At 39.3% G+C, this 26,797-nt stretch overlaps 1 protein-coding gene across 8 annotated transcripts in view; it reads left to right on the top strand.

Annotated features, from left to right (window-relative positions):
• Nucleotides 1-26,797, top strand: part of PARP4 (poly(ADP-ribose) polymerase family member 4) — a 126,324-nt gene that overhangs the window by 77,795 nt on the left and 21,732 nt on the right. For 4 of the 8 annotated variants that reach the window (XM_070239393.1, XM_070239399.1, XM_070239395.1 and 1 more), the window contains exons 23-31: nucleotides 223-290; nucleotides 895-1,082; nucleotides 3,549-3,648; nucleotides 5,066-5,236; nucleotides 5,518-5,598; nucleotides 7,219-7,299; nucleotides 8,391-8,486; nucleotides 9,341-9,463; nucleotides 25,262-26,314. In XM_070239393.1, coding sequence (XP_070095494.1) covers nucleotides 223-290; nucleotides 895-1,082; nucleotides 3,549-3,648; nucleotides 5,066-5,236; nucleotides 5,518-5,598; nucleotides 7,219-7,299; nucleotides 8,391-8,486; nucleotides 9,341-9,463; nucleotides 25,262-26,314 — 1,961 coding nt within the window. Of the gene's footprint in view, nucleotides 1-222; nucleotides 291-894; nucleotides 1,083-3,548; nucleotides 3,649-5,065; nucleotides 5,237-5,517; nucleotides 5,599-7,218; nucleotides 7,300-8,390; nucleotides 8,487-9,340; nucleotides 9,464-25,258; nucleotides 26,315-26,797 lie in introns of all 8 variants that reach the window. The other 4 variants (XM_070239392.1, XM_070239398.1, XM_070239394.1 and 1 more) reach the window with 2 other exon arrangements.

The following is a 26,797-nucleotide window of genomic DNA, read 5'->3' on the forward strand; positions in this document are numbered from 1 at the left end:
CTTATTTAGCGTAAGCAATCTGCTACAGAACAGAAGGCCAGAACTTAATTTTACTCAGAACATTTTGTACAGTAAAGTGTGTAGTTTGAATGCACTAGTATTTATTACTTAAAGGAATACTGTGGTGAATTTTTATGTTAAAATTATCAAACATTATTGCTTGTTAGTGGTCCATAAAGTGACTATGTAATGGCAACAGCTCATGCCAGTCATATTCTGCAGGTTATCAGGAGTTATTTTCATATCCCAAGCACGTCACAAGCAACAGTATGCCAGCAGAGTTCATTATGGTGAGTAAAAGAAGCTTCCTTCATCTCCTGTGCCTTTTTCTATCAAGTTTTAGTGGTACCGTCCAAGACTTACTCCCTCCGAGACCACCATCAGGACTCCCCTACTCGTTCAGTTTTATTTTGGTGGGCTCTTTTATTTCACTAATAAAAGCAATATGAAGTCATTAAAGAAAAATTGGAAATTAAAAAGGCTAGAAAGAAAAAAATTACCCACAGCTCCACCACCCAAATATAACCAGCATTAGCAGTTTCAGAATGTTTTCTTCCGTCCCCTTTTTTTCTTTTTCTTAAAATGGAGCAAGCTGAGAGAGACCAGTTGCCACCTCAGTCCGGGATGACAAACCTAGGAGTTTGATGTAATAGTTCTTTGAAAACCATAAAAAATCAAATAAGCCCAGTGATAATATTATAGTTACTGTGTGACATGAAGTCAACTAAAAGGATATAAGCATAATTGTTTCACCAATGTATAATTAGGAAAAAATATCTTTTCAATGATGATATCTCTAAACCCTCATTAAGAGATGTGCTTTAGTAAGTGATTACAGTAAATTATTAATATACTCGAACAGGAGTAAGTAATCTTTTGCTTCGTTTCCTCCAGTCTGCTTCACCTACCATGGGAAATACAGACTTCTGGAAGACACTCCGATATTTAAATTTACTGTACCCTTCTCAAGGCTTACGGAACATTCTCCTGATATCTGATGGGCACCTCCAGAATGAGAGCCTGACATTGCAGCTTGTGAGAAGAAACGTCCAGCACACCAGGCTCTTCTCCTGTGGTGTTGGGTAAGTAGGTCGGAGGTCTAGTCACACCATGAAAACCACAGGGAAAACGCAGCCTGCGGGTAGGTGTTTTGGCGGCCTGCGCAGGATTTTTGGAAGTTCTGACCTTGACTCTACTATATAGAAACTGTCAAGCATAGAGGTGTAGCGCTCTCAGCTCGGGCCAGACTGCCTGGGGCTCAGACTTGAGTCAGCCACTCAGCTGTGACCGTCACCATTTTGCTTATCCTCTTGTCTGTAAAATGAAGATGATAATGAAAATGTAGGTTTAAGAGGCTTGCTCTGAGGATTAAATGAGCTCATATATAGAAAGCACTGAGAATAGAGCTGAATCAATGTTACATATTGTTATTTTGCATAAAAATCCAAATTTCCAGCCTATCCTGAGAGGCCTGAAGATGTGGCACTGCCAGACACGTCCCCTCCTGTGGCTGTTTCTGACTGGGGCTGAGGAGTGCCTGCTGCTGGGGGCGGCCCCCACCCCGGTGCTTTGCTCCCTCACAACACCTTTCTGGTTGCTGTGAGCATTTTCAAACCTTGTAATGTACACAGAATCTTTCTCTAGGGAGGCTAAGACCCCATGATTGTTGGAATTAACCCCTCCCCAATTATAGTTAGCTTTTTTGGATTGAACTGAGGTATATGGTGTACATATAAGGAAAACACAGAACAAAGGGGGCCAGACCCATGTTTGCACAGAGCATGCCCCACCCCCTCGCCTCCCCATCCCAGTGGTGATCACCAGGCCTTCCTGTTCCGAGGCAGCACAGAGAGCAAGACCCTCCCCTCAACATGTTTACAGGGGGTGGGGTGTTGGTGTTCCCTGGGGCTGCTGTGCTGTCCTGGGCTGGGAGCCCCCTAAAGCCTCAGTAGGAGCTCCAGGAGCTGGTACCCGTGACCCCCTGTGATGGCCCTCTGTGCTGTACCCAGGCCAGACCTTCCTGCCCAGAGAGCGCTGTTCTTCTCTCTGCCCTCTTCAGTCACAGATCCTAGGCTCATTCTCTGTAATCTGAGGCCTAACAGGACATCACAGACCAACTAGGAAATTTATCCAACCCAAAGCAGACTCCCCCAGGAGTTGTTCCTAACAGGACTTCACCTGAGAACTCCTACCTGCAGACACGGGGTGGTCGGCCCTAACCTGCCGCAGGAATGTGTCCCCTCCCTACCTGAGTCAGGGCCCTATTCCATCTTCCTGGTCACATCACTACCTCCCTGCTCCCTCCACCGCGTCGGACGTGCCGTGCAGGATCAGGCTCAGACACCTCCGCACAGAAGGCATGTCCCCTGTTGATTCCTTCTGTGCTGAGGGCATATCATGGGACAGACACTGCTCGGCGCTAGACCGCAGCTCTGTGTGTGAGGAGACGGACAGCAAACCGTCCAGTAAGCTCAAAGGGGAGATGGGTTTTCCTAAGCGCCAGGAAGGAAAAAATGGGGGTTCTGTGATGGGGGTGACTGGGGTGGGTGGGCACAAGCCTCCTTTGGGTGGTGACTTGCTTTGACACGACCCAGCCTGAGGGAGCTAGGATTGTTACTGATGATCTGTCAAGTTTTTAAGATCTTTCTAAATGTTTCTCTTTTACACCTAAGTACTCGTTTGTGTTCACAAACTCTAGCAAGATGTTGTGAGTTCTCCAAGAGTAGTGACTGCTCATCCTGCCTCTTGTAACAAGCTGTCCTCTGAGGCGCACACAGGAGCACAAAAAGGTTTCCAAGCAGCCTCGCTAGCTGACGAACTCGATACAAACAAGTAAACTTGATTTGAGGATTTTCTAATCAGTGCTGTAATCACTGCCAATTAATTTTGACAACTAAAGACACATCCGGTCTTTATCAATAGGCTAAAGAATGTTTCAGAAATAACTTTTTTAAGCTCTTTTTCTGAAAATTAATTGATCATTTCTTTAATATTTTAGGGGGAACCTCTCTAAGAAAGGCGTTCTTGAAAGTTATAGAATTATTATTGAGAGAAATTTAATAGGACGTTGTCATTCAATATCACAGATGATCTTCGCTAGAATGAGAGTCACTTCTTTATACCTTTTGCTATCGAGGTGTGCATCACATGTTAACTTAGACTGCCGTTTCTTGGCCTTTGGGGTCAGATCGGGTGCCCTGGACGCTCACTGAAAGCAGGCTGATACCCGTCAGCCTTCTGACACCTTTTGGGGTTTTCAGAATCATCTCCTGCTTCCTTTGGTAAAGCAGAAGTCAAGAATTTCTGCTTTTTTCTATTGTGAAAGAGAAGTAAGTCCTCTGATATGTGGGAGCTTAAATTACCCAGCTCTTCAAATGTTTGATACTCTGTCATGAGTTTTATTTCTTTACCCTCAGCTACTTCTGTAAATTCTTCTTCATGTCATGTCTCTTTTATTGAGTTTCATGCTGTGTCACCATTGTTAACTAATGTACTTCAAAAATGTTGCCAAAAGTTTTTGAAAATTAAAATTTGTGAAATGTGATCAGTTCTACAGCGAATCATCATATCTTAAGGATTTTGTCCCAGTGTGGTGCTGGAGTATTTGAATATTTAAACTCAAAATCCAAACATAGTTGGAAAAAACAGGTATGTTTCTCAAACATCTTATTTCTAGTCTTATATTTACGTGTGGAAATATTGTCTTCTTACAAATCTAGTGATAGTAACTGCTGTGTTTTCATTCATGGAAAGAGAAGCTAGAAAGAGGCAAAGGTAGAAAGGTGAGCCCCGCCCTTAGCTGATACTCAGTGCTGAAAGACAGCAGCTACTTGACTGGGCTGTTCTCCTAGCTAATAGTTTGGTTTCTGCTTTATAAAGTGTCACGGACTGACTTTTAAAAGTGACGTATTATACGTGTTTTGCTAGGATTCATTTCTTATTGTGGTGAAATATACATGAAATATACCACTTTAACCATTTTTAAGTATACAATTCAGTGGCATTAAGTACATTCACGGTGTTGTGCAGCCATCACCACCATCCATCTCCAGAACTTTTTCATCCTCCCAAACAGAAACTCTGTACTCATTAAACAACTACTCCCCATTCCACCCTCCCCCAGCCCCTGGTAACGACCATTCTACTTTGTGTCTATATGAATTTGACTACTTTAGATGCCTCATGTAAGTAGAACCTTACAATATTGATTCTTTTGTGCCTGGCTTATTTCATTTGGCATAATGTTTTCAAGATCTGTTCATGTTGTAGCATGCATCAGAATTTTCTTCCTTTTTAAAGGCTGAATAATATTCCATTGTACATATATCCCACATTTTGTTTATCCATTCATTTGTTCATAGACATTTAGGTTGTTCCCACCTTTTAGCTATTGTGAATTATGCTACTGTGAGTATTGGCATACAAGCACATGTTCGAGACCCTGATTTCAATTATCTTAGCTATATACCCAGAAGTGGAATTGCTCGATCATATGAATTCTATGTTTAGTTTTTTTAGGAACTGCCATAGTATTGTTCATAGTGGCTGCACCATTTTACATTACCAATAGCAGTGTACTAGGGTTCCAATTTTTCTACTCATTGCCAATACTTACTTTCCATTTTTTATTTTGTTTTTTGTAATGGCCATCCTAATGGGTGTGAAATTGTATCTCACTGGGGCTTTGATTTGCATTTCCCTAATGACTAGTGATATTGAGCATCTTTTCTTGTGCCTGTTGGCCATTTGGATGTCTTCTTTGGAGAAGTGTCGATTCAAGTCCTTTGTGGGATTAATGTTTATAACTGGAATCTACTCCTTGCCAAAGTTGTCATTAACTAATGGAATAATTTTAGGATATTTTGTATATTTAAATTATTTGATAATGCTATTATTAAAACTTCTATTTAAAATCTTTTTGGAAAAGTACCCTGAGCAGGAAGGAGGGGAAAAAAAAGACAGAGCTTCAAACCCAAAGGATAGAATGTAAAATTTATTTTAAGTGTTAAGTAACTATTTTCTGGATATGACATTGACAGTGAAATTATCCCTCTTTTATCAATAGATAGAAGATCAAATGACTAGGTTATGTTCTCCAAGTTGCCACTCTGTCTCTGTCAAATGGCAGCAGCTGAGTCCCGACGCGCCTGAGCCCCTGCAGGCCCCGGCCCAGGTGCAGTCCTTGTTCCACAACGACCGGCTGCTCGTCTACGGGTTCATCCCTCACTGTACACAGGTAAGGGGGCACACACTGTGTTTTACTGTGGGAAGAATGATATATTTTGCTAATAATTTTCTTTTTCTTTCTTTCTTTTTTCTTTCCTTTCCTTCTCCCCCAAATCATAATGTGCTGGCAAATTTTCTCCTTCTGGAAACATAATGGGTGGCTAGCCAGGGATACTGGAGAGCCTTTCATTCCATTGAAAGGAGAGAGGAAATCGCTGAAAGAATCACTGTTAAACTAACCAAGACACTGTGGAGTAGAAAAGCTAATCAGGAATTTGTTTCCCATTTCAGGCAACTCTATATGCATTAATTCAAGAGAAAGAATTTTCTACAATGGTATCAACTACTGAACTTCAGAAGACAACTGGAACTGTAAGATTCAAAACTCAAACTATGGACGCACTGTCTGAAAGTTGTAATAATTTTATATTTTCATACATAACGCTCCGTGTCCTTCCTCTGTTGTTGTTTTTCCATGTGACATTTCAGTGCATGATATGATATGGAGGAGTGTTATCTGTACAGATGAGAGCACTAACCTGCAATTTCTAATGCAGAGTTCTTAATCTGGGGTTCCTGAGTCTAGGTGTATCCGTATGGGCATCAATGGGTGTGAATAACTGTAATTAAATTTGGTATTTTATGCCTAAAAATTTTTTAGGTAGGTTCTGAAAGATGTCCATGAGTCAATGAAAGTTAAGTGCCGCTGGTCCACCCATGTTATTTTAATATATTAAGTACAAACACTCCTGGACTAAGAATGAAACATATCAAATATTGAGAATGTGTTTGTTTTTTCCACTTTTGGATTGAAAGCAAATGAATTATCACCAGAAAGCTTGTAGTATTTGCATTAGCACGAAATCTACTGTGGTTAGGCCTGGAACGTTCCTAAGCAGTCTCTCCTCTAATATGTAGCTTGCTGCTCACGGGAGTCTTTGTTTACCCAGATAAGCCAGTGCCCAGACATTTCTGAGTTTTTGCTCTTTTAAATAAAATAACTTACTTTTTTGGCACTGAATCAAGAACCATAATTGATTCCTTGCCAGTGATTTATGTCTAGAACTTAAGGGAATCTCCACATTGTTTTAAACATTGAATCTAGGGGTGAAATAAAGCTGACCTGGGAAGAGGTCGTTTTCCATGAAGTCGCTGTCTTTGCAGCTGTGCCTCCTCTCTGAACTGTGGCCTTTCCAGTAGCGGAATTAAGAGCTGGAATTAGCATCGAAAGCAGACGTTGCCATTTAAGATCAGTTCTGTTTCTTAATCATTTGAGAGAAAAAAAACAGGAAATCCTTCACCTGCACTTCCTAGCGGCCCCCCTCTGCCCTGCCTTCAGAGGGAGCTCACACTCATGGCTGGACGTCACCGCACTAAGCTGCTTCTTCCTACAGTGGAAGAATACTCTAAAGTTTTTGAAATAAATTGAATTGGCAAATGACCTTTCATAGAGAAGGCAGAACTGTAGGGATAAACCACAGATGAGTGGTTGCCAGGGGCGAGAGGGGACTTTTTAAGGTGAAGGAACTACTCTGTATCTTTTATCTCAGTGGTGGTCACAGCACTGTATACATTCGTTAAAACTCATCAAACTGTACACTTAAAAACAGTGAATTTTGGGGCCGGCCCCGTGGCCGAGTGGTTAAGTTCGCTCCGCTTTGGTGGCCCGGGGTTTCACCGGTTTGGATCCTGGGCGCGGACATGGCACCACTTGTCAGGCCACGCTGAGTTGGCGTCCCACATAGCACAACTAGAAGGACCTGCAACTAGAATATACAACTATGTGCTGGGGGGATTTGGGGAGAGAAAGCAGAAAAAAAAAAAAAAAAGAAGATTGGCAACTGTTGTTAGCTCAGGTGCCAATCTTTAAAAAAAAAAAGGGGGTGAATTTTATTGGTATGTAAATTGTACCTCAATTTTTAAAGTGGTTTCCTATGTAAGACTTTAATGAGAAGCCATTTGAATCTTTTTTCCTTTGCTGCTTAAACACAGATGATTCACAAGCTGACAGCACGAGCTCTGATCAGAGATTATGAAGATGGCATTCTCCACGAAAATGAAAGGAATCACGAGGTTTGCTCTTTTCATGATCCTTCTTAAATTGACTTATCCATGGAAATGTAAAGTCAGGCTAGCTGGATGAAGAAGCATGTGGTATCAGGGGCATTCATCATTGTAGCTGTCTTTTCTGTGCCTGGGGTGCAAAGTGTTCAGCAGATGCTTGTTGAATGAATTAACAAAAGAACAGATGTCAGTAGTTTCCTGAGAATTCTGTGATAATTGTACTCATCACAGAGAGGCCAGAGGAGGGCTCAGAGAACATTCACTGCGTGCCTGAAGTAAACATCACCTCAGATCTCGTGTGTTGTAGGTGTTAGTGTTCCCATTTTAGTGATGAAGAAGCCCGGGCGCAGGAGGGTGAGTGTCCTGCCTAAGGACACACAGTGGAGCTGAAGCCCAGCTTGCTCCCTCCTTGCTGAGCTGATCAGGGCCTGTCAGGGCTTCGACTCACCAGGGGGCCATGATGGCCTGGCTGGTCCCTCTGGGGCTGTGATCTTAATTGAGGTTAGGAGCATTGGTACTCAATGCCATCCCCCAAAAAGGTACCCTTGTGACATGTGGGGGCCATTGGTGCCGTTGCAGATGGTCCCAGCCGGTCACTAAGGCCTTGTGGTCCCCCTGCCTCCCTTGCCACCCTGTCTTGGCAGCCTTGTGTTTGTTTTGCTTAAGGCCCTTTTATTTCTGAGGGCAGTGGACCGGCCCTGCCACTGAACAGCCCTGACTTGTCACTCCTCCTCTCCACTACTTGGACTCCTCACCTCTAACGGGGGCACAGACCATCTGTCAGAGAAGGCAGAAGCTCGCCACACTGGAGAGGGAGAGTTCTTTGTAAACTATAAAGAGCTATACAAATATGAGTTATTTTCTCTATGACTTAGCTAGTCAGTTGATCCCATTTTGCAAGAAATGTTAAGTCACCTACTTAAGATGTTTAGACAAGGCCATTGATTCAATATTTAGGATGAAATACTAATTATAAGGTGATTTATTTTTTTATAGAAAAACACCTTTTTAGATTATTTAATATTTGTTTAATTGGTCATACATAGCTAAATAGTGAAAATAAAACAGGATATGACTTCATTTGTTTTATTCTATCCTAGATGAAGAAGCAAGTCTTAAAATCTCTGATTATTAAACTCAGTAAAGAAAATTGTCTCCTAACACAATTTACAAGCTTTGTGGCAGTTGAGAAAAGGGTATGTATTGTTGATTCATGGCTATTTTATTTGTATTTATGTATTAAGAAAATTTCTCTTGCTCTCACTGTCACTGACAGAATCCACATCCATGGCTTTTGAAGAGCAGGGAGGGAGAGGCAGGAGCATGGTCAGAAGGCCTCAGTGTTAGGGTTCACGATGATCACTCTACAAGAGTTACTATGTTATTATTACTAATTTTTTTAAAGATTGGCACCTAAGCTAACAACTATTGCCAACCTTTTTTTTTTTTCCCCGCTTTCTCTCTCCCAACCCCCCCAGTACATAGTTATATACCTTAGCTGTGGGTCCTTCCAGTTTTGGCACTGTGGGACGCTGCCTCAGCATGGCCTAACGAGTGGTGCCATGTCTGCACCCAGGATCCGAACTGGCAAAACCCCAGGCTGCCAAAGCACAGCGCGTAGACAACCACTCGGCCACGGGGCCGGCGCTATGTTGTTTTTAATGTTACAATTATTACTTGGTTATACGTGTGCTTTGGAGATATACTTCAATTTTGTTAGATTTTTGGCATTTCTCATCTTTTATTGATCCAAGACCCTCAAAAAATAGAAAAGGCCTGGGCTTCTGAAAGGCCCTTTCTCTTATAAGTTCAGGTGGAAAATCCACACAGGGCACTTCGCACGGTGCCCATACCCGGGAAGAGGCAAGCCACTTAGCTGAGCACGTCTCTCTTCTCTGCTTGTTTCTCTCTCACCTGTGGCCTGGGACACAATCCAGTCCGACACCCAAACATATTCCAAACCAAACATTCTCAAGATTTTAGCAAGTATATTAATCATTTAATTTGATAACGTATGTTTTGTTTTTAACCTAATTGTGATTCAATATAGGATGATAATGAAGCACCTTTTCCTAATATTCCAAATATCTTGGAACTTATTGCCAAAGAAGATGTAGATTTTCTCCCATACATGAGCTGGCAGGAGGAGCAACCAGATGCCAGCATAACACAGGTGAATGTCAATTACCAAATACATTGATATTGTGTTTTCATAGTTTTATGATGATGAGGGGAACCCTTTGCTAAAATAGCACACTTATTACTTGTATGTGAAGAAACTATTGTCTCCCTAATGATGGAAAATATTTGCACATTTATAAAAATGCTATTACATGACTGAGAAAGTCACCATATATAAATGAGGTCACCATATATAAAGTCTGGAAAGGGAACAACTGTGGTTATGCCTCATTCATAGACAGACAGACTGTCATACAGGAAGCTAAAGTCATTTCCTCTAAGTAATACAATAGGTTCGTTATGAAAGTAGTTATGATAGTCCTATATAATAATCTAAATTCAATGAATAAAGCACTATTTGTTATAGTGCCTTATACTGTGGCCTTTATAGCCAGAAACATCATAAAAATTGAAAAATGTGACTTAAATAAGAATTGGAAGGCACATTCAAAAGGAAAGGAAGAAAATAGTGCCAAGAAGACCCCTAGGCATCCAGGTGGGAGAAGTAAAACTGCCAAAATTTAGGAAGTTAGCATCTAACGGGAAAACATTTGTGAGAGGAATTTTGGGAAAATACAATATATGCAACATTCATTTTCTTTGATCCATTTTAAAATTATTATGTTAGTTAAGAATATAAAAACACATTAGATATCATTTGCTTTGCTCATAAAATCATGTTTAGGAATTTTTTTTTCTGAGGAAGATGGTCCCTGAGCTAACATCTGTGCCAGTCTTCCTCTATTTTGTATGTGAGATGCCCCCACAGCATGGCTTGATGAGCAGTGCACAGGTCCACACCCAGGATCTGAACCTGCGAACCCAGGGCCGCTGAAGGAGAGCGTGCGAACTTAACCACTATGCCCCCAGCTGGCCCCTCACTGCAGTTTTAACTGCATTTCTCTTAGCAACAATGAAGTTGAGCCTTTCTTCCTATGTTTAAGAGCCATATTATTTCCTTATTTATGATCAAACCCTTTGCCTGTTTTTTGCTTGGATTACTGGTCTTTTTCGTAACTCACGGGAGTTCTTTGTATATTAAGAAAATTGATCTGTCTCTGTTGCAAATATTTTTTACCAGTTCATCATTGTTTTTGGATTTTACTTATCATGTGCATAAATCTCTTTTAATTTTTGGAAACACCACTCAGAGACCTCTTTCATGTTAGCTTTTCAAATATAGCCTTGGTTTCTTTCTGCCTTGGCACATTCCAGAAAAGGGTATGAGCCGGCAGGTTGTGCTGCAGTCACTCCTCCAGCCCTGCCACCGCCCATCTGTTCTGTGGCAGCTGCAACTTCCCTTCTATCCAACAGGAGCTACGTGACTTAGGAAGTGAACCCAGAAAGGGAGTCGAAACATGATTTTCTGAAATTATCCCCCTCCCCTTTCTTTAAAGACAACTATAAGATAAGACAAAACAAAAGGTAGTGTATGTGTTGACAGCGTCAGCACAAGGCCACAGTTGTCATTCTGGGATTTCGAGATCCCACTTCAGGGAATGTGGCTTTGAGGTTGTTAAGGGAAAGTAAAGGGACTGAGCTGGGGGGCAGTGACCCTGTCCTCCCTCTGTTACTCCCACAAAGGGCCATTTGAGTGCCATGTTTTGAAAAAAACATCTGATGTACAACTAATAATCAACTGTTGTCCTTGAAACAAGACAGCCTTATTGTCAAAAGGGGTCCTTGAAAATATATATTTTAAATATGTGTCAAACACACAGAAAAGATCTTGTGAGATATATGCCAAACAAAGATTGGATATGAGATTCTGTGTGATTTTTATTTTCGTCTTTGTGTCTACCTGTATTTTCTAATTTTCTCATCATGTGTGTATACTGTTTATAAAAATTTTTAATTTATTTTCAAAATTGGTTCTAAGTTCATTTGGGTTTTACTGTAGTGTAATAATGAATTATTTCATACTAATTTTGCCAATATTTTGGACCTTCGTACTTCTAGATCCAAACCTATAGGATGAAAAATTACAACTTACAAATTAAACTGATGACTTGATAGTTTATCTTTATTTCAGCTGTAGTAATTCTTCTGAATGAACCATCTAATTTAGCAAAAATATTAAAGCCTCTGTTACTCTCCCTCAGGACTTATTTTACTTACCCAAATGTGACAAATAAAGAATTCTATTTAGAATTATTTCAGTTCAGGTCAGTAACCGGCAGCATGAGAGCCCCGTAAGGGCACTGGCGATCTGAGATCTGTCTTGGCTCTGCCCACCTTGCCTAAGTTTAAAGGGGTCTCAGTTTTCTTGTTTATTAATGAGACCATCCTTGGCGTTCAGTGTCTTTTCTGTTCTAGTGCACACATGAGGGGTGATGTTCACTGCTCAGCGCCCTGTTACGGGCACTCCTAGGTTTAGGAACAATTCCTCATACACACCCTAATCCACTCCTTCCCTGCCTGCTCAGGAAAGCATACGGGGAATAAGTAAGAGGCAGATATTTTATAGAAGTAACTTCTGATCTCATTTTTAAAGTAAATTATTTAAAAATTGAATACTTTAACTGTTATTGGCAACAAATTGAGTGTCTGACTGCGATTAGAACCTTCGAGCACTCTATTTCAGCATTTCTTTCTCTTGAGAGCCTGCGTAGTTCCTTAGTAGATGATGATGGTTAAACATAATTAAAGGTTGTGAACTTGAAGGGAAGGAGGAATAAAAATGAGTAATTTTGGTAAGTAGAAGAATCATGCTAGGAAGTATAAGCTTATTTCTGTTCATTTAGTAAAATTTTTTCTTACATAGTCACATGGTTCAAAATCTAAACAGTACAAAAGGAGAGACAGTGAATCCCTCCCAACCGACACCTTCAGCCAGTCCTCCTCCCCAGAGGCATCCATTATTACGGATTCCTTGTGATCTCTTTCCAGAAATAGCATATGTATATATGAGCTAAATATGAATTTCCCCATCTGCTTACATGTATATACTATATACAGTGTATATACTCTACACACTATGCTATACATTGTCTTTAATGTATATCTTGGAGATATTTTAAAGAATAGCTTCTTTTTTTATAGCTAAAAAGTATTATATCATATGGATGTACTAGAATGTATTTATCCAAGTCCTTTATTGATGGACTTTTAGTTTATTTCCTGTCTATAACAAACAGTGCTACAGTGAATAACTTTACACGTTATTTCCTATGTGCTGTAGTATATTTGTAGGATATATTTCTAAAAACAGACTTAAAAGGCCACAGGATATGTGCATTTTAAATTTGAAATAGCTAGGGAAACTCTGCTACTGATAGAGTAACATTAGGAATTGGATTTATTCTCCCACCTTAAACAACTAAAAAATATATGGCAAAAAATATTTTATTGGACAAAATATATGAAACAATGGTTTTCAGACATCAGACAATAGAGCAGAATAGCAATCCCTCAGAGAAGGAAACAAACGAGGTGAGTTCTAGGATTGCTCTAGCTTATTACCAGGGAAGAGTTTCCAGACAGGGGCTGGCCCCGTGGCCGAGTGGTTGGGTTCGCGCGCTCCGCTGCAGGCGGCCCAGTGTTTCGTTGGTTCGAATCCTGGGCGCGGACATGGCACTGCTCATCGGACCACGCTGGGGCAGCGTCCCACATGCCACAACTAGAAGAACCCACAACGAAGAATACACAACTATGTACCGGGGGGCTTTGGGGATAAAAAGGAAAAAATAAAATCTTTTAAAAAAAAAAAAAGAGTTTCCAGACAGCAGCCCTGGGACAGTGGACTCAAACAGAGCATGGTAGTCTCTCTGAGTTAGGCAGATGAAGTTGGGATCAGGGAGGTCAAGATGGCTAAAATTAGAAGGACAAAGTACTGGAGAGGAGAGAACTGCCCAGAAGGAGATCTTCAGAGATCTGCAGAGGGTTCCTTTCTAGTCTTTGGCTGAGTACTGATCAGTGTGTGGGTGTGAGGAAACAACCCAAGGCCAGAGAAAGGACCACCAGAAAGAAGCAGGTGGAACAACCCCTGGAGCTGACGCAGGGTCAGGAATAGTTTGCATTCCCGCAGTTTGAATGGCAAGATCTCCCAACAGAGGGGACACTGGTAGAGTAGCCACGAGGATATTGCTCCAGACTAAGTGCTACACAAAGGATCTAGACTGAAAGCTGTTCTCATCCCACCTAACAGAGCTCAAAAGCAAGACTCAGAAGGATCAAACTATTTCCAAATAACTGAACTATGTCCCAGAACAAAGCTCAAAAGTATGTAAAGGAATTTTTTTTAATTTCAGCACCCCAACAATGTAAATTGACATGTCTAGCATCCACTTAAAAATTACCAGGCAGGCAAAGAAATGGAAATATGACCCATAATGAGGAGAAAAACCAATCAATAAAAACAGACCCAGAAATTAAGATATAATAGAGGAGTAGACAAGGATATTAAAACAGCTATTATAAATGTGCTCCATATGTTCAAGTAGGCAGAGGGTGGGTTGCACGTGTTAACTAGAGATATGGAAGATACAAAAAAGGACCAAAATTGAACTTCTAAAGATGAAAAACACAGTGTCTGAGATAATAAATACATTGGATGTGATTCACAGCAGATTAGACACTACAGAAGAAACAGTGAGCCTATAAATATAGCAATTAGAAACTATCCTAAGTGAAATTAGAGGGGAATAATATGAACGAAAATAATCAGTGAACTATGGGACAGCATTATGCAGCCTGTTGTACAAGAAATTAGAGGGGGCCAACCCCATTACCTAGTGGTTAAGTTTGGCATGCGCTGTTTCAGCAGCCTGGGTTCAGTTCCTGGTGCTGACCTACATCACTCATCAGCAGCCGTGCTGTGGCAGCGACCCACATACAAATAGAGGAAGATTGGCACAGATGTTGTGCAGTGACAATCTTCCTCAAGCAAACAGAGGAAGACTGGGGGCTGGCCCAGTGGCATAGCAGTTAAGTTCACATGTTCTGCTTCAGCAGCCCAGGGTTTATTGGTTCAGATCCCAGGTGTGGACCTACACACCACTTATCGAGCCATGCTGTGGTAGGTGTCCCACATATAAAGTAGAGGAAGATGGCCACAGATGTTAGCTCAGGGCCAGTCTTCCTCAGCAAAAAGAGGAGGATTGGCAGTGAAAGTTAGCTCAGGGCTAATCTCCCTCAAAAAAAAACAAAGTCAAATTATAGACCCAATATCCCAGAAGCTCAACAAACCGCAAGTGCAAGTATAATGAGAACTATACCCTGTCACATCGTAATCAAATTTCTTGAAACCAATGATGAAAATTTGAAAAGTAGCCAGAGGAAAAAGACACTTCATTCACAGAATAACAAAGATAAGGTCAGAGCAGACTTCTTGTTGGAAACAATGCAAGTCAGAAGAAAATGGAGCAACATTTTTAAAGTACTAAAGGAAAAAAAGAAAAGAACCCTGTCAACTTAGAATTAATACTTAGTAAAAATTATCTTTTTAAAGTGAAGGTGAGGAGGTTTCTGGGAAGGTGGCAGAGTAGGAAACACCATAAATTTGCTCTCTGCACCTACACAAAAATGCACTGGCAGAATCTGCATGATGTAACTATTTTGGAACTCTGGACTCTGTTGAAGGCTTGCAACATCCAGGAGAAGACTTGGACTGGTAAATTGTGGTTAATTTTGGTCAATTTCAGCTCTTAGGACAGTAGCAGCTGTCCATCCCCCACCCCTAGCCATGTGGCAGGCAGCTTTGCACTGTTCCTGGAGCAACTTGCACACAGCTTACAGGAGCCAGGGTGGGCAAAAAGGACCCTGTCCTCCAAAGGTTGGGGATCCATGCTCTGATTGCTGAGTGCTGCTTCTGATCACAGAGGTGCAGACAAAGAGGCAGGCAACCATTGTTGCACCTCCCCCTATTGTTGCAAACTCCTCCCCCTCCAGCTGAAGTGGCTTCCAGGGATTTAAAGGGCCTGCATCTTTCCTCCCCCCTGGATTTTCCATTTTCCCCCTTATGTGACCCAGATATTAAAGACCGGGACATTCAAAAACCACTGCATATATGGGGAAAATAAGAAAGCAACTGCACATACCCAAAGAAAGGCTCAGAAAAGACCTAAGAAGGCATTCAATTTACACTTCAGGCTGATCCTTAGCACAGAGACAGCCTACAACAATCAAAAAAAACAAAAACAATAACAAAAATACAGCAGCCCATAGGGAAGGTAGAGAATCAGATATCTAGACTTACCATATTCTAGGATTTAAATGTCCAGCGTTCAACAAAAAATCACAAGGCATACAAAGGAACAGGAAAGTATGGCCTAAACAAAGGAAAAAATAAATCAACAGAAACTGTCCCTGAAAAACACTTAATGGCAGATATATTAGACAAAGACTTTAGAACAATTGTCTTAAAGTTGCGTAAAGAACTAAAGGAAGATGTGGAGAAAGTCAAGAAAATGATGTGTGAACAAAATGGAAATATTAATAAAGAGATGGAAGACCTCAAAAATATTCTGGAGCTGAAAAGTACAATAACTGAAATGAAAAATTCACCAGAGGAATTCAAAGGCATACTTGAGCAGGCAGAAGAAGGAATCAGTGAACTTGAAGATAGGAAGATGGAAGACTTACTATTGTTAATGTGTCAGTATCACCCAAAGCAATATACAGCTTTAGTGTAATCTCTATCAAAATCCCAATGATTTTTTTTTTTTTGGAGAAATAGAAAACTCCATCCTAAAATTTATATGGAATCTCAAAGGACCCAAATAGCCAAAACAACCTTGAAAAAGAAGAACATAACTGGAAGACTCACGCTTCCTGATTTCAAAACTTACTCTAAAGGTATAGGAACCAAAACAGTGTGATATTGGCATAAAGACAGACCTATAGAGCAATGGAGTGGAATAGAAAGCTCAGAAATAAACCCTCATATATATGGTAAAATGACTTTTGACAAGAGTGCCAAGACCTTCAATGGAGAAAGGATAGTCTTTTCAATAAATGGTGCTGGAAAAACTGGAGAAGCACATACAAGTAATGAAGTTGGACCCTTACCTAATACCATATACAAAAATTAATTCAAATGGATCAAGGACCTAAATATAAGACCTAAAGCAGTAAAACTTTTAGAAGAAAACATAGGACAAAAGCTTCACCACATTGGATTTGGCAGTGATTTCTTGGATATGACACCAAAGGCATAGATAACAATGAAAAAACAGACAAATTGGACTTAATGAAAGGTTTAAATTTTTGTACATTAAAAGACACCATCCACAGAATAAAAAGACAACCCACAGAATGGGAGAAAATATCTGAAAATGATTTATCTGTTAAGGGATTAGTATCCAGAATCTATAGAGAACTGCTAAAACTCAACAACAACAAAACAAACAACCCAAATAAAAAATGGGCAAAGGACTTGAATAGACATTTCATCAAAGAAGATATATGAATGGCCAATAGGCACATGAAAAGATGCTCAACGTCATTAATCATTAGGGAAATGCAAATCAAACTGCTTGAGACCATCTCACACTCATTAGGATGGCTCCATCAAAAAAACAGTAAACTGAGGGCATACAATGGAGAAAACAAAGTCTTCTCAATGAATGGTGCTGGGAAAACTGGAAAGCCACATGTAAAAGAATGAAAATTGACCATTCTTTTTCACCATTCACCAAAATAAACTCAAAATGCATCAAAGACCTAAAGCTGAGACCTGAAACCATAATGCTTCTAGAATAAAATGTAGGCAGTACACTCTTTGACGTCAGTATTAAAAGGATCTTTTCGGACACCATGTCTTCTCAGACAAGGGAAACAACGGAAATAATAAACAGATGGGACTTCATCAGAGTAAAGAGCTTCTTCAAGGCAAAGGAAAACAGGACTGAAACCAGAAAACAACCCACTAACTGGGAAAAAATATTTGCAAGTCATACATATGACAAAGGCTTAATATCCATAATATATAAAGAACTCACACAACTCAACAACAAAAATCAAACAACCCGATCAAACAATGGTCAGGAGACATGAATAGACATTTCTCCAAAGAAGATATACAGATGGCCAATAGGCACATGAAAAGATGCTCATCATTGTTGATCATCAGGGAAATGCAAATCAAAACTACACTAAGATATCACCTTACACCCATTAGAATGACAAAAATAACTAAAACAAATAGTAACAAAATGTTGGAGAGGTTGTGGAGAAAAAGGAACCCTCATACACTGCTGGTGGGAATGCAAACTGGTGCAGCCACTATGGAAAACAGTATGGAGATTCCTCAAAAAACTAAAAATAGAACTACCATACAATCCAGCTATTCCACTACTGGGTATCTATCCAAAGAGATTGAAGTCAGCAATTCCAAAAGTCCCATGCACTGGAATGTTCATTGCAGCATCATTTATAATAGCCAAGACATGGAAGTAACCTAAGTGCCCATCGACTGATGACTGGGTAAAGAAGATATGGTATATATATATACAATGGAATACTACTCAGCCATAAAAAAAGAACAAAATTGTCCCATTTACAACAACATGGATGGACCTTGAGGGAATTATGTTAAGTGAAATAAGCCAGACAGAGAAGGACAATCTCTGTATGACTCCACTCATATGAGGAATTTAAAAATGCAGACAAAGAGAACAGATTAGTGACTACCAGAGGAAAGGTAGGGTGGGGGGGTGGGCACAAAGGGTGAAGGGGTGCACTTACAACACAACTGACAAACAATAATGTACAACTGAAATTTCACAAGATTGTAACCTATCATTAACTCAATAAAAATTAAATTTTAAAAAATTTTTAAAAAACAGTAAACAACAAGTATCGGGGAGGATATGGAGAAATCAGAACCCTCATGCACTCCTCTAGTAATGTAAAATGGTACAGTTGCTGTGAAAAACAATATGATAATTGCTCAAAAAATTAAAAATAGAATTACCATATGATCCAGCAATTCCACTTCTTGGTATATACCCAAATGAAGTGAAAGCAGGGTTTCAAAGAAATATGTGTATATACATCTTCACAGCAGTGATATCGAACCTGAAGTAGGTTTGCTCACCCATTGCACAGCAAGCCAATTTCTGACACCGGGTGTAGTGGAAGAAAGTAGGAATTTTATTATTGCGTGGCGCTGAGCAAGGAGAGAGGGGAGCTAACACTGAAATCCCAAACTCCCTGAAAAGCTAAAAGGAAGGGTTTTTATTTGGGGTTTTAGGTAGGGGAGGAGGAGCATATGGCCTTGCTGGTCAGAGCTTTCCCACTAGCCTGTCTTTGGCCTTGAGACACTTGCAGAGAGGAGGGAGCCCGCGACCTTGCTGGTTAGCAGCTTTCCCACCAGCCTGTATCTCTTTGTGGGGAGGAGATAATCCAGGTGCTTGTCCTTGGCGGTGTCTGTCTCCATGGAGGATAGTGGATTCTGGAGCCAGGAAGCCAGGGAGTAAGCAGGGAATGAGTGTTTTGCTTTTAACCACATATATGCTGGGTTTAATGTAGGGAAACTGATATCAGGGTTGGTATCAGCAGCATTATTCATAATAGCTAAAATATGAAAGCAACGCAAGTGTCTTATTGACAGATGACTAGATAAGTAAAATGTGGTATATACATACAATTAAATATTCAACCTTAAAAAAGAAGGAAATTCTGCAATATGCTACAACATGGATGAACCTGGAAAACATTATGCTAAGTGAAATAAGCCAGTCACAAAAAGACAAATACTATAGGATTCCCCTTCTATGAGGTACTTAGAGTAGTCAAATTAATAGAGACAGAAAGTGGAATGGTGGTGGCCAGGGGCCGAGGGGAGGGGGGAACGGGGAGGTATTGTTAATGGGAATAGAGTTTTAGTTTTACAAGATGAAATGAGTTATGCGGATGTGATGGCTGCCCAACAACGTGAATGTATTTAATAACACTGAACTATACACCTAAAAATGGTTAAGATGCTAAATTTTATGTCATGTGCATTTTACCACAATAAAAAACAGAGGAAACAACTAGAAGGTGAAATAAAAAACTCCTTCAGAAATACAAAAGCTGAAAGAATTTATCAGGACAAGACCTTCGCTATAGTAAATGTTAAAGGAAACCCTCAGAAAGAAAATGATGCCAGGTGGAAATATAGATCTACACAAAGAAAATAATATCTTGTAGCAGAGATAGAGAGGTCTGTTCCATAATAATAAAGGGGTTAATTGATCAGAAGGCCCTTACAGTCCTAAATGTTTGTTTACCTAGCAACAGCACTTCAAAAATACGTGAAATAGAAACTCATAGAGCCAAAAGGAGAATAGACAAATCCACAAGTAATGTGAGAGATTTCAAAACTCATTTCTTAATTATTAATAGAACAAGTCCCCAGAAGTAAGGATAGAGAAGACTTGAACATCATCAACAGAATTGACCTATGGATTCAGCATTCCTCCCAACACAAGAGGATACACATTCTTTTCAACTGCACACAGAACATTTACCAAGACAGACCATCTTACTGGGCATTTTAAAAGTCTCAGTAAGTTAAGAGGATTGAATTCATACAAATCATGTTATCTGAGCACAATGGAATTAAATTAGAAATTACTAACAGAAAGATGTCTGGAACATCCCCAAATATTTGGAAACTAAACAACACACTTGTAAATAAACCATAGGTCAAAGAAGGAAACAAAAAAGAAAGTAGAAAGTATTTTGAACTGAATGAAAATGAAAACACAACAAAATTTGTGGGACACAAACACAGCAGTGCTCAAAGGGAAAATTATCGTATTAAGTGCTTATGTTAAAAAAAATTTCAAAACAGTGACCTGAGCTTCCATTTTAAATGATCTAATTAAATCCAAAGTAAGCAGAATAAAGAAAATCTATTCATTTTCTATTGTTGCCAACAAATTGCCACAGATTTAGTAGTTTAAAACATTAATTTATTATCTCACAGTTCTGTAGAGAAGTCTGATGGGCTCAGGTGGTTTCTCTGCTCTGGGCTTCTCAGGGCTGAAATCAAGGTGCCCTCTGGGCTGCATTTCTTTCTGAAGGCTCTGGAGATGAATTCAAGCTAATGTCGGAACAGTTTAGTACAATTCAGGTCCAGGCAGTTTTGGGACTAGGGTGCCCATCTCCTTGTTGGCTCCTAGAGGCTGCTTGAATTCCTTGGGTGATGGTCTCCTCCCACCTTCAAAACTAGCAGTAGCAGTTCAAGTCCTTCTTACACGTCAAATCTCTGACTTCCCCTTCTACCTCATCTCTCTTTTGCTTTCCTCTTCTACTTTTAAGGACTTAGGTGATTATATTGGGCCCACTGGGTAATCCAGAATAATGTCCGTGTTTTAAAGACAACTGTTTAGTAATCTTAATCTGTAAATGCCCTTCCCAGCAGTACCTTAAGTAGTGTTTGATTGAATAACCAGATAACAGGAATCTTGGAAGGACATCTTTAGAATTCTCCCTCCCATAGAAAGTAATAAAAATAAGAGCAGAAATCAATTTAAAAAAAACAAAGAGAAGGTCAGTGAAATTGATAAATCTCTAGCGCAGCTGAGCAAGTAAAAGTAGACACAAATTACCAATGTCAGGAATTAGAAAGGGTACATCACTACAGATCTGAAAAATAGTATAAGGATAATAAGAAAGTATTATGAGCCTTTTTATGCCAATAAATTTAACCATTTAGATGAAATGGAAAGTTTCCTTGAAAGGCACAATCTACCAAAATTTAAAAAAAAAATAGAAAGCTCAAATTACTGTATATGAAGGAAATTTAATTTTTATTTTAAACCTTTCCTACAAAAGAAAACCCTGGGCCCAGATGGTTCACTGGTGAATTTTACCAAACATTTAAGGACTAAATAATACCAATTCAAAACAAACTCTTCCATTCCAGAAAATAGAAGAGAGAACATTTTGCAACTCATTCTGAGAGGCCAGCCTTATCCTGATACCATTATGTCATTACAAAAACCTTTAGATTAATATTTCTCACAAGCATACATTCTTAAAAAATTATAGCAAACTAAATCCAGCATATGTATTATACTGTATATGTTCATATGTATTATACTGTAAAAAGTATACTACATATGAACACGTGGTTTATGCCAGGAAAGCAAGGTTAGTATAACATGCAAAAATCAATGTAACTCACCCTATTAACAGACGAAAAAGAAAACCATGTGAGCATCTGAGTAGATGCAAAAAAGAAACTGACAAAATTCAAGAACCACTTATGATAAAAACTCCCAGCCACCTAAGGACATTATGCTACGTGAAATAAGCAAGTCACAAAAAGACAAATACTGTATGATCCACTTACATGAGGTATCTAAAGTAGTCAAACCCGTAGAAAAGAAAGTAGAATGGTGATTTCCAGGGCCTGGGGGGAGGGGGAAATGGAGGAATTGTGTTCAGTGGGTACGTAGTTTCAGGTCTGCAAGACTAAAAAGTTGTACAGATGTGTTGCACAACAAAGTGAATATAGTTAACACTACCAAACTATGTGCTTAAAAATGGTTAGGATGGTAAAAAGACAAACAAGTCTTAGCCAACTAGGAAAGGGTAATTCCTCACCTAATAAAGGGCACCTATGATAAACCTACAGTTAATGCCATATTTAATGGTGAAATACTGAATGCTTTTCCCCTAAGACTGGGAACAAGGAAAGAATGTCTGACCTCACCACTTCTGTTCAGTATTGTGTAGAAGGTTCTAGCTGGTACATAAGGCAAGAAAAAGATGTAAAAAGCACACATATTGGAAAGGAAGAAGGAAAGCTGTCTTTATTCATAAACGCTATAATTCTCTATGTAGAAAATTTTAAGGATTCTATAAAAAGACTAGTGGAACTAATAATTGAGTTCAGCAAGGTTGCAGGATACAAGGTCAATATAAGAAATCAACTGGCAGCCAGTCCCGTGGCACAGCGGTTAAGTTCGCATGTTCCACTTCGGGGGCCCGGGGTTCGCCGGTTTGGATCCCAGGTGTGGACATGGCACTGCTTGGCAAGCCATGCTGTTAGGCGTCCCACGTATAAAGTAGAGGAAGATGGGCACGGATGTTAGCTCAGGGCCAGTCTTCCTCAGCAAAAAGAGGAGGATTGGCAGCAGATGTGAGCTCAGGGCTAATCTTCCTCAAAAAAAAGCAATTGTGTTTCTGTATACTAGCAACAAACAATCAGAAATTGAAATTTAAAAAACAATACCACTTACAATAAAATAGAAAACATGAAATACGTAGAATCAGACGTGACAAAATATATGTGAGATCCATACACTGAAAGGTACAAAACATTGCTGAGAAAATTGCAACTGAAGAAGACCTAAATAAATGTTCTTGGATTGAACAGTTCAGTATTATTAAGATATCGATTCTCCTCAAATTGATCTGTAGATTAAATTCAATCCAAATCGAAGTCCCAGCAGGTTTCTTTTTTTGGAAATTAACATACTGATCCTAAATTTTATATCTAAGTGTAAAGGATCTTGGTTAGCCAAAACAACTTTGAAAAGGAGGAAAAGGTTGGAGGCCTTACACTATCTGTTTTCAAGCCTTCTTAATAAGATTTGTAGTGTGGTATTGGTTTAAAATGGACATATGCACCATTGGGACCTATAACCATTGAAACAGAACAGAGAATCTAGACATATATCCACACGTATAGGGTCAGTTGATTTTCTACAGAGGTGTCACGGCAGTTCAGGAGGGAAAGGATGATCTTTCCAACAAATGGTTCTGGAACAATTGGATAGCCACACACCAAAAGAAAATAAAGAAAGAAAAAAATGGAACCTTTTCCCTTAGCTCACACCATCTACAAAGATTGACTGGATTACGGATTTGAATGTAACAACTGCAACTAGAATATCTGGAAGAAAGCATAGAAGAAAATCTTAGTGAATTAGGATTGGACAAAGATTTCTTAAATTAATACATAGGAAAGGAGATATGTAGGGCTCTTAAGAATACAAAAACATGCACCTCTTCATAGAGAAAGAAAGAAAGGAAAATTAAAATATCACTAGTACATTTTTCAACTATTTGCAAAGATTTGCAAAGAGCAAAATTTGAATAACACACTGGGTTAAGGAAAGTACCCTCCTTTCTCACATGCTGCTGATGGGAGTGTGAATTGATAGGACCTAGAGAAGGCAACTTGGTTAGAGCTGATTAAATTTTTCAAAATAGATTTACTTAGTTATAACTGACATAAATAAACTGCGTATTTAAAGTGTATAATTTGATGAATTCTGATGTAAATTTTCCCAGTTTGCCGTTTGTGTTTTGATGTTGCTTATCATCTTTTTGTTGTGCAGATTTTTTAATGCAGCCAAATTTTTTAATCTTTGGGCTGCTTCTTTTCGTTTTGTATTGTTTTGTCTTTTTTATCATGCCTAGAAATACCTTTCCTATTTAGACATTATGCTTTTGCAAAATTTCCCCTGACTTATTTCTTTAACTAGTTTTATGGTTTCATGTTCACATTTAAATTTCCATCCAATTGGAATCTATACTGGTATAAGATAGGAAGTATGGAACCAGCTTTATTCTTTTCCAGGTGGCTACTTTTACCAGCACCATTTATTGAATGTCTTCTTTTCCTCCGATTGACTTGAAATGCCATCTTTTTCATCTACTAAATTCCCACATATTTTAGGATCTGTTGCTGGACCACCTCTTCTGTTCTGTTGATCTGTCTGTTATAATTATCGTCATTCTATAAAGCGCTTTGCTATTGGATAGGTCTACTCCATTACTATTGCTCTTTTTCAGTTTGTTCATCTAATTCAGAGCAATTTCACCAGATAAGCATATTTTAAAACAGTATTTTGAAATGTATATCTTGTCGTATGTTCTGCAATATTAATTATTTAAATGTATACTTGAAACTTCACTGAGTTTGAAAAGGACTACTCCTTTTCTTAAATGGCTCCTTTACATTGGTAGAAATAGAGGCTATTTCCAAAATATCTCAAGGACTTGTAATTTATATAAAACTGGATTTTATTTACGTGCAACTTTTTTTTTTCCCAAAGATTTTATTTTTCCTTTTTCTCCCCAAAGACCCCTGGTACATAGTTGTGTATTTTTAGTTGTGGGTCCTTCTAGTTGTGGCATGTGGGACGCCACCTCAGCATGGCTTGATGAGTGGTGCCACGTCCACGCCCAGGATCCAAACCAGCAAAACCCTGGGCCGCCAATACGGAGTGTGCGAACTTAACCAGTCGGCCACAGGGCTGGCCCCTACCTTCAACTTTTTAAAGAAGACTCTTTAAGTTATATTCAAATAATAGTAATAACAGCATCTTTCATTCTCTTTTTTTTACATTTTGTTCATATCCTGGTGTAAAAATATATTCATTTAGTTACTTTAAAGCTTTTGAAATTTTTTTCAGTTTTCTCATTTTTTAAATATTGCTATAAAGCAGTATAAAAGACTGGAATAATTTATTTCAAACTATCAGCTTATTTTAGGGCTGATTTACACACTATGATACTGCTAATTATAAAATCTTGGGCAAGTCACTTCTATGGTCCTCTGTTTCCTCTTGTGTAACATGAGGAGTGTTTAAAATTTCATGATTTTAAGAAGAAAGATTAAGATCTTTGATTATTTATTGCTGGTAATCTCTCCAGCTCTTGGATTCCATAGCTATAAAGTGAAGGCATCGAATTTAAATGATCTTAAATATCTCCTTTTCTCAATGCTCTGCAGTAAGCAATTGCTTGAATATTGAGAAGTCAATGACTAGGAAGTATGTTTGCTTAACTGTTCATTTTATTCTGTATTTTCTCTTACCTTATAATTTTCCCTTCTAAGCAGCCTCTTTCAGCATTCTCTGAATGGATCGAAGAATTCCAACATAAACATTTGACTAAAAGAAAACTTAAATCATCTGAGCTGGAAGTTTTTGAAGATTGTGAAGAGGTTTGCTTAGATTCCCCACTACCGGAAAAACCTTTATCACTCTTCAAATGTGGAGGTGTGGAAAAGCCATTGGATTTAAGTCAGATGGATTCATTTAAACAAACAAGAATTAAATCAACGTCTACAAAAAGCATTTCACAAAAAATGGCTGTTTCCAGCAGTTTTGCTGCCCCTCCCCCAATCTGTTTGCCACGTGCTGCACCTGTTCATTTTACTTCCCTCTGTCCTCCCACCTTACCTCCTCAGAACTCTCTCTCTGGTTCTCTTGCTAGTCCCAAACAGCTTGGTCCATCTCCAAATGACCAAGGCCTTGAGACTCGCACTTGCACTGACGTTTCCTTTGAGTCGCGTCCTCTTCCTAGACTGTCTTCCCAGAACCTAACTTTTGGATCCCTTGCTGGTTCTGCTTTTTCAGGTGCCTTGTTTAGCTCCAAACAGTTTGATCTACCTAAAACTGATCCAAGGCACCAGATCCGCCGTCGTGCTAGCATTTCCCTTGAGTTGGACCCTCCCCTGCAGCAGAGTCCTTTTTCCTCTTCTCCTATATTAATCTTTCACGATCTTTCTGATTCCTCTCCTATTCATTTACAAAATACCCCTGCTCCTTTGAGCGCCAGTTCCAAGCTTCCAAGAGGTCTATTTGACCTTGCTCACAATGAATTGGGGGCTTCTTCTCCATCAAATGTTTCTGCCAGAGCTGCACCATCAGATTCTCTGCAACGTGAATCTTGGCCTACTTCAAGTCATGAAAGTTCTTTTGAAACAGAAAGTGATGAAACCTCGGGAGTTCTGGCGAGTAGGTTTTTAAAAAAGATGGCAAAATCTAAAATAACCAGAAGTGACTTTCCTGCAGTGTTTCTGGCACAAGAAAACAAGGCCAAAATATTCAGCAGACGAAGCCAGAGGAGTTTTGTGCCCTGGAATGAACTCTTCAGTCTGCAAACTGAGGTATGTGTCTTATTTCTCAAGTCTATGGCTACTTAGCTTCATAATTTTGAAGACTGCTACTCAAAGTACCTGGTCATTGAGCTGGGACTTCTGCCAGAATGTAAATGAACACGCTGCTTCCTTCATTGAGAAAATCCAACTTAAAAAAAGTCAGTTGAACAAAAGTGTTCTTGATGATGACTGGTATTTATTTTTCACTGTTGGGCCAGAATATCATACCTGTGAATGTTAATATTTCTCAGTTAAAAATTAGCATCCCTGAATGGGTCAGAGGTCCAGGTTCGAGAACTGATGAATTGCAATTCCTGTAAATTTCCCATTGTGAAGTAAAGCACAAATGCTGTAAGTAGACTCTAAATATTTTGACATAAGGTCTGGGAATATTACTCAACATGTAAGATTGTGTTAGAACTTCTTATTCCATTTGTGAAGTTAATAAACACCCTATAAATTTAGTTCCTGCACTAGTACTAAGACCCAGTC

This window comes from Equus caballus, chromosome 17 (assembly GCF_041296265.1).
Source record: "Equus caballus isolate H_3958 breed thoroughbred chromosome 17, TB-T2T, whole genome shotgun sequence".
NCBI lineage: Eukaryota > Metazoa > Chordata > Mammalia > Perissodactyla > Equidae > Equus > Equus caballus.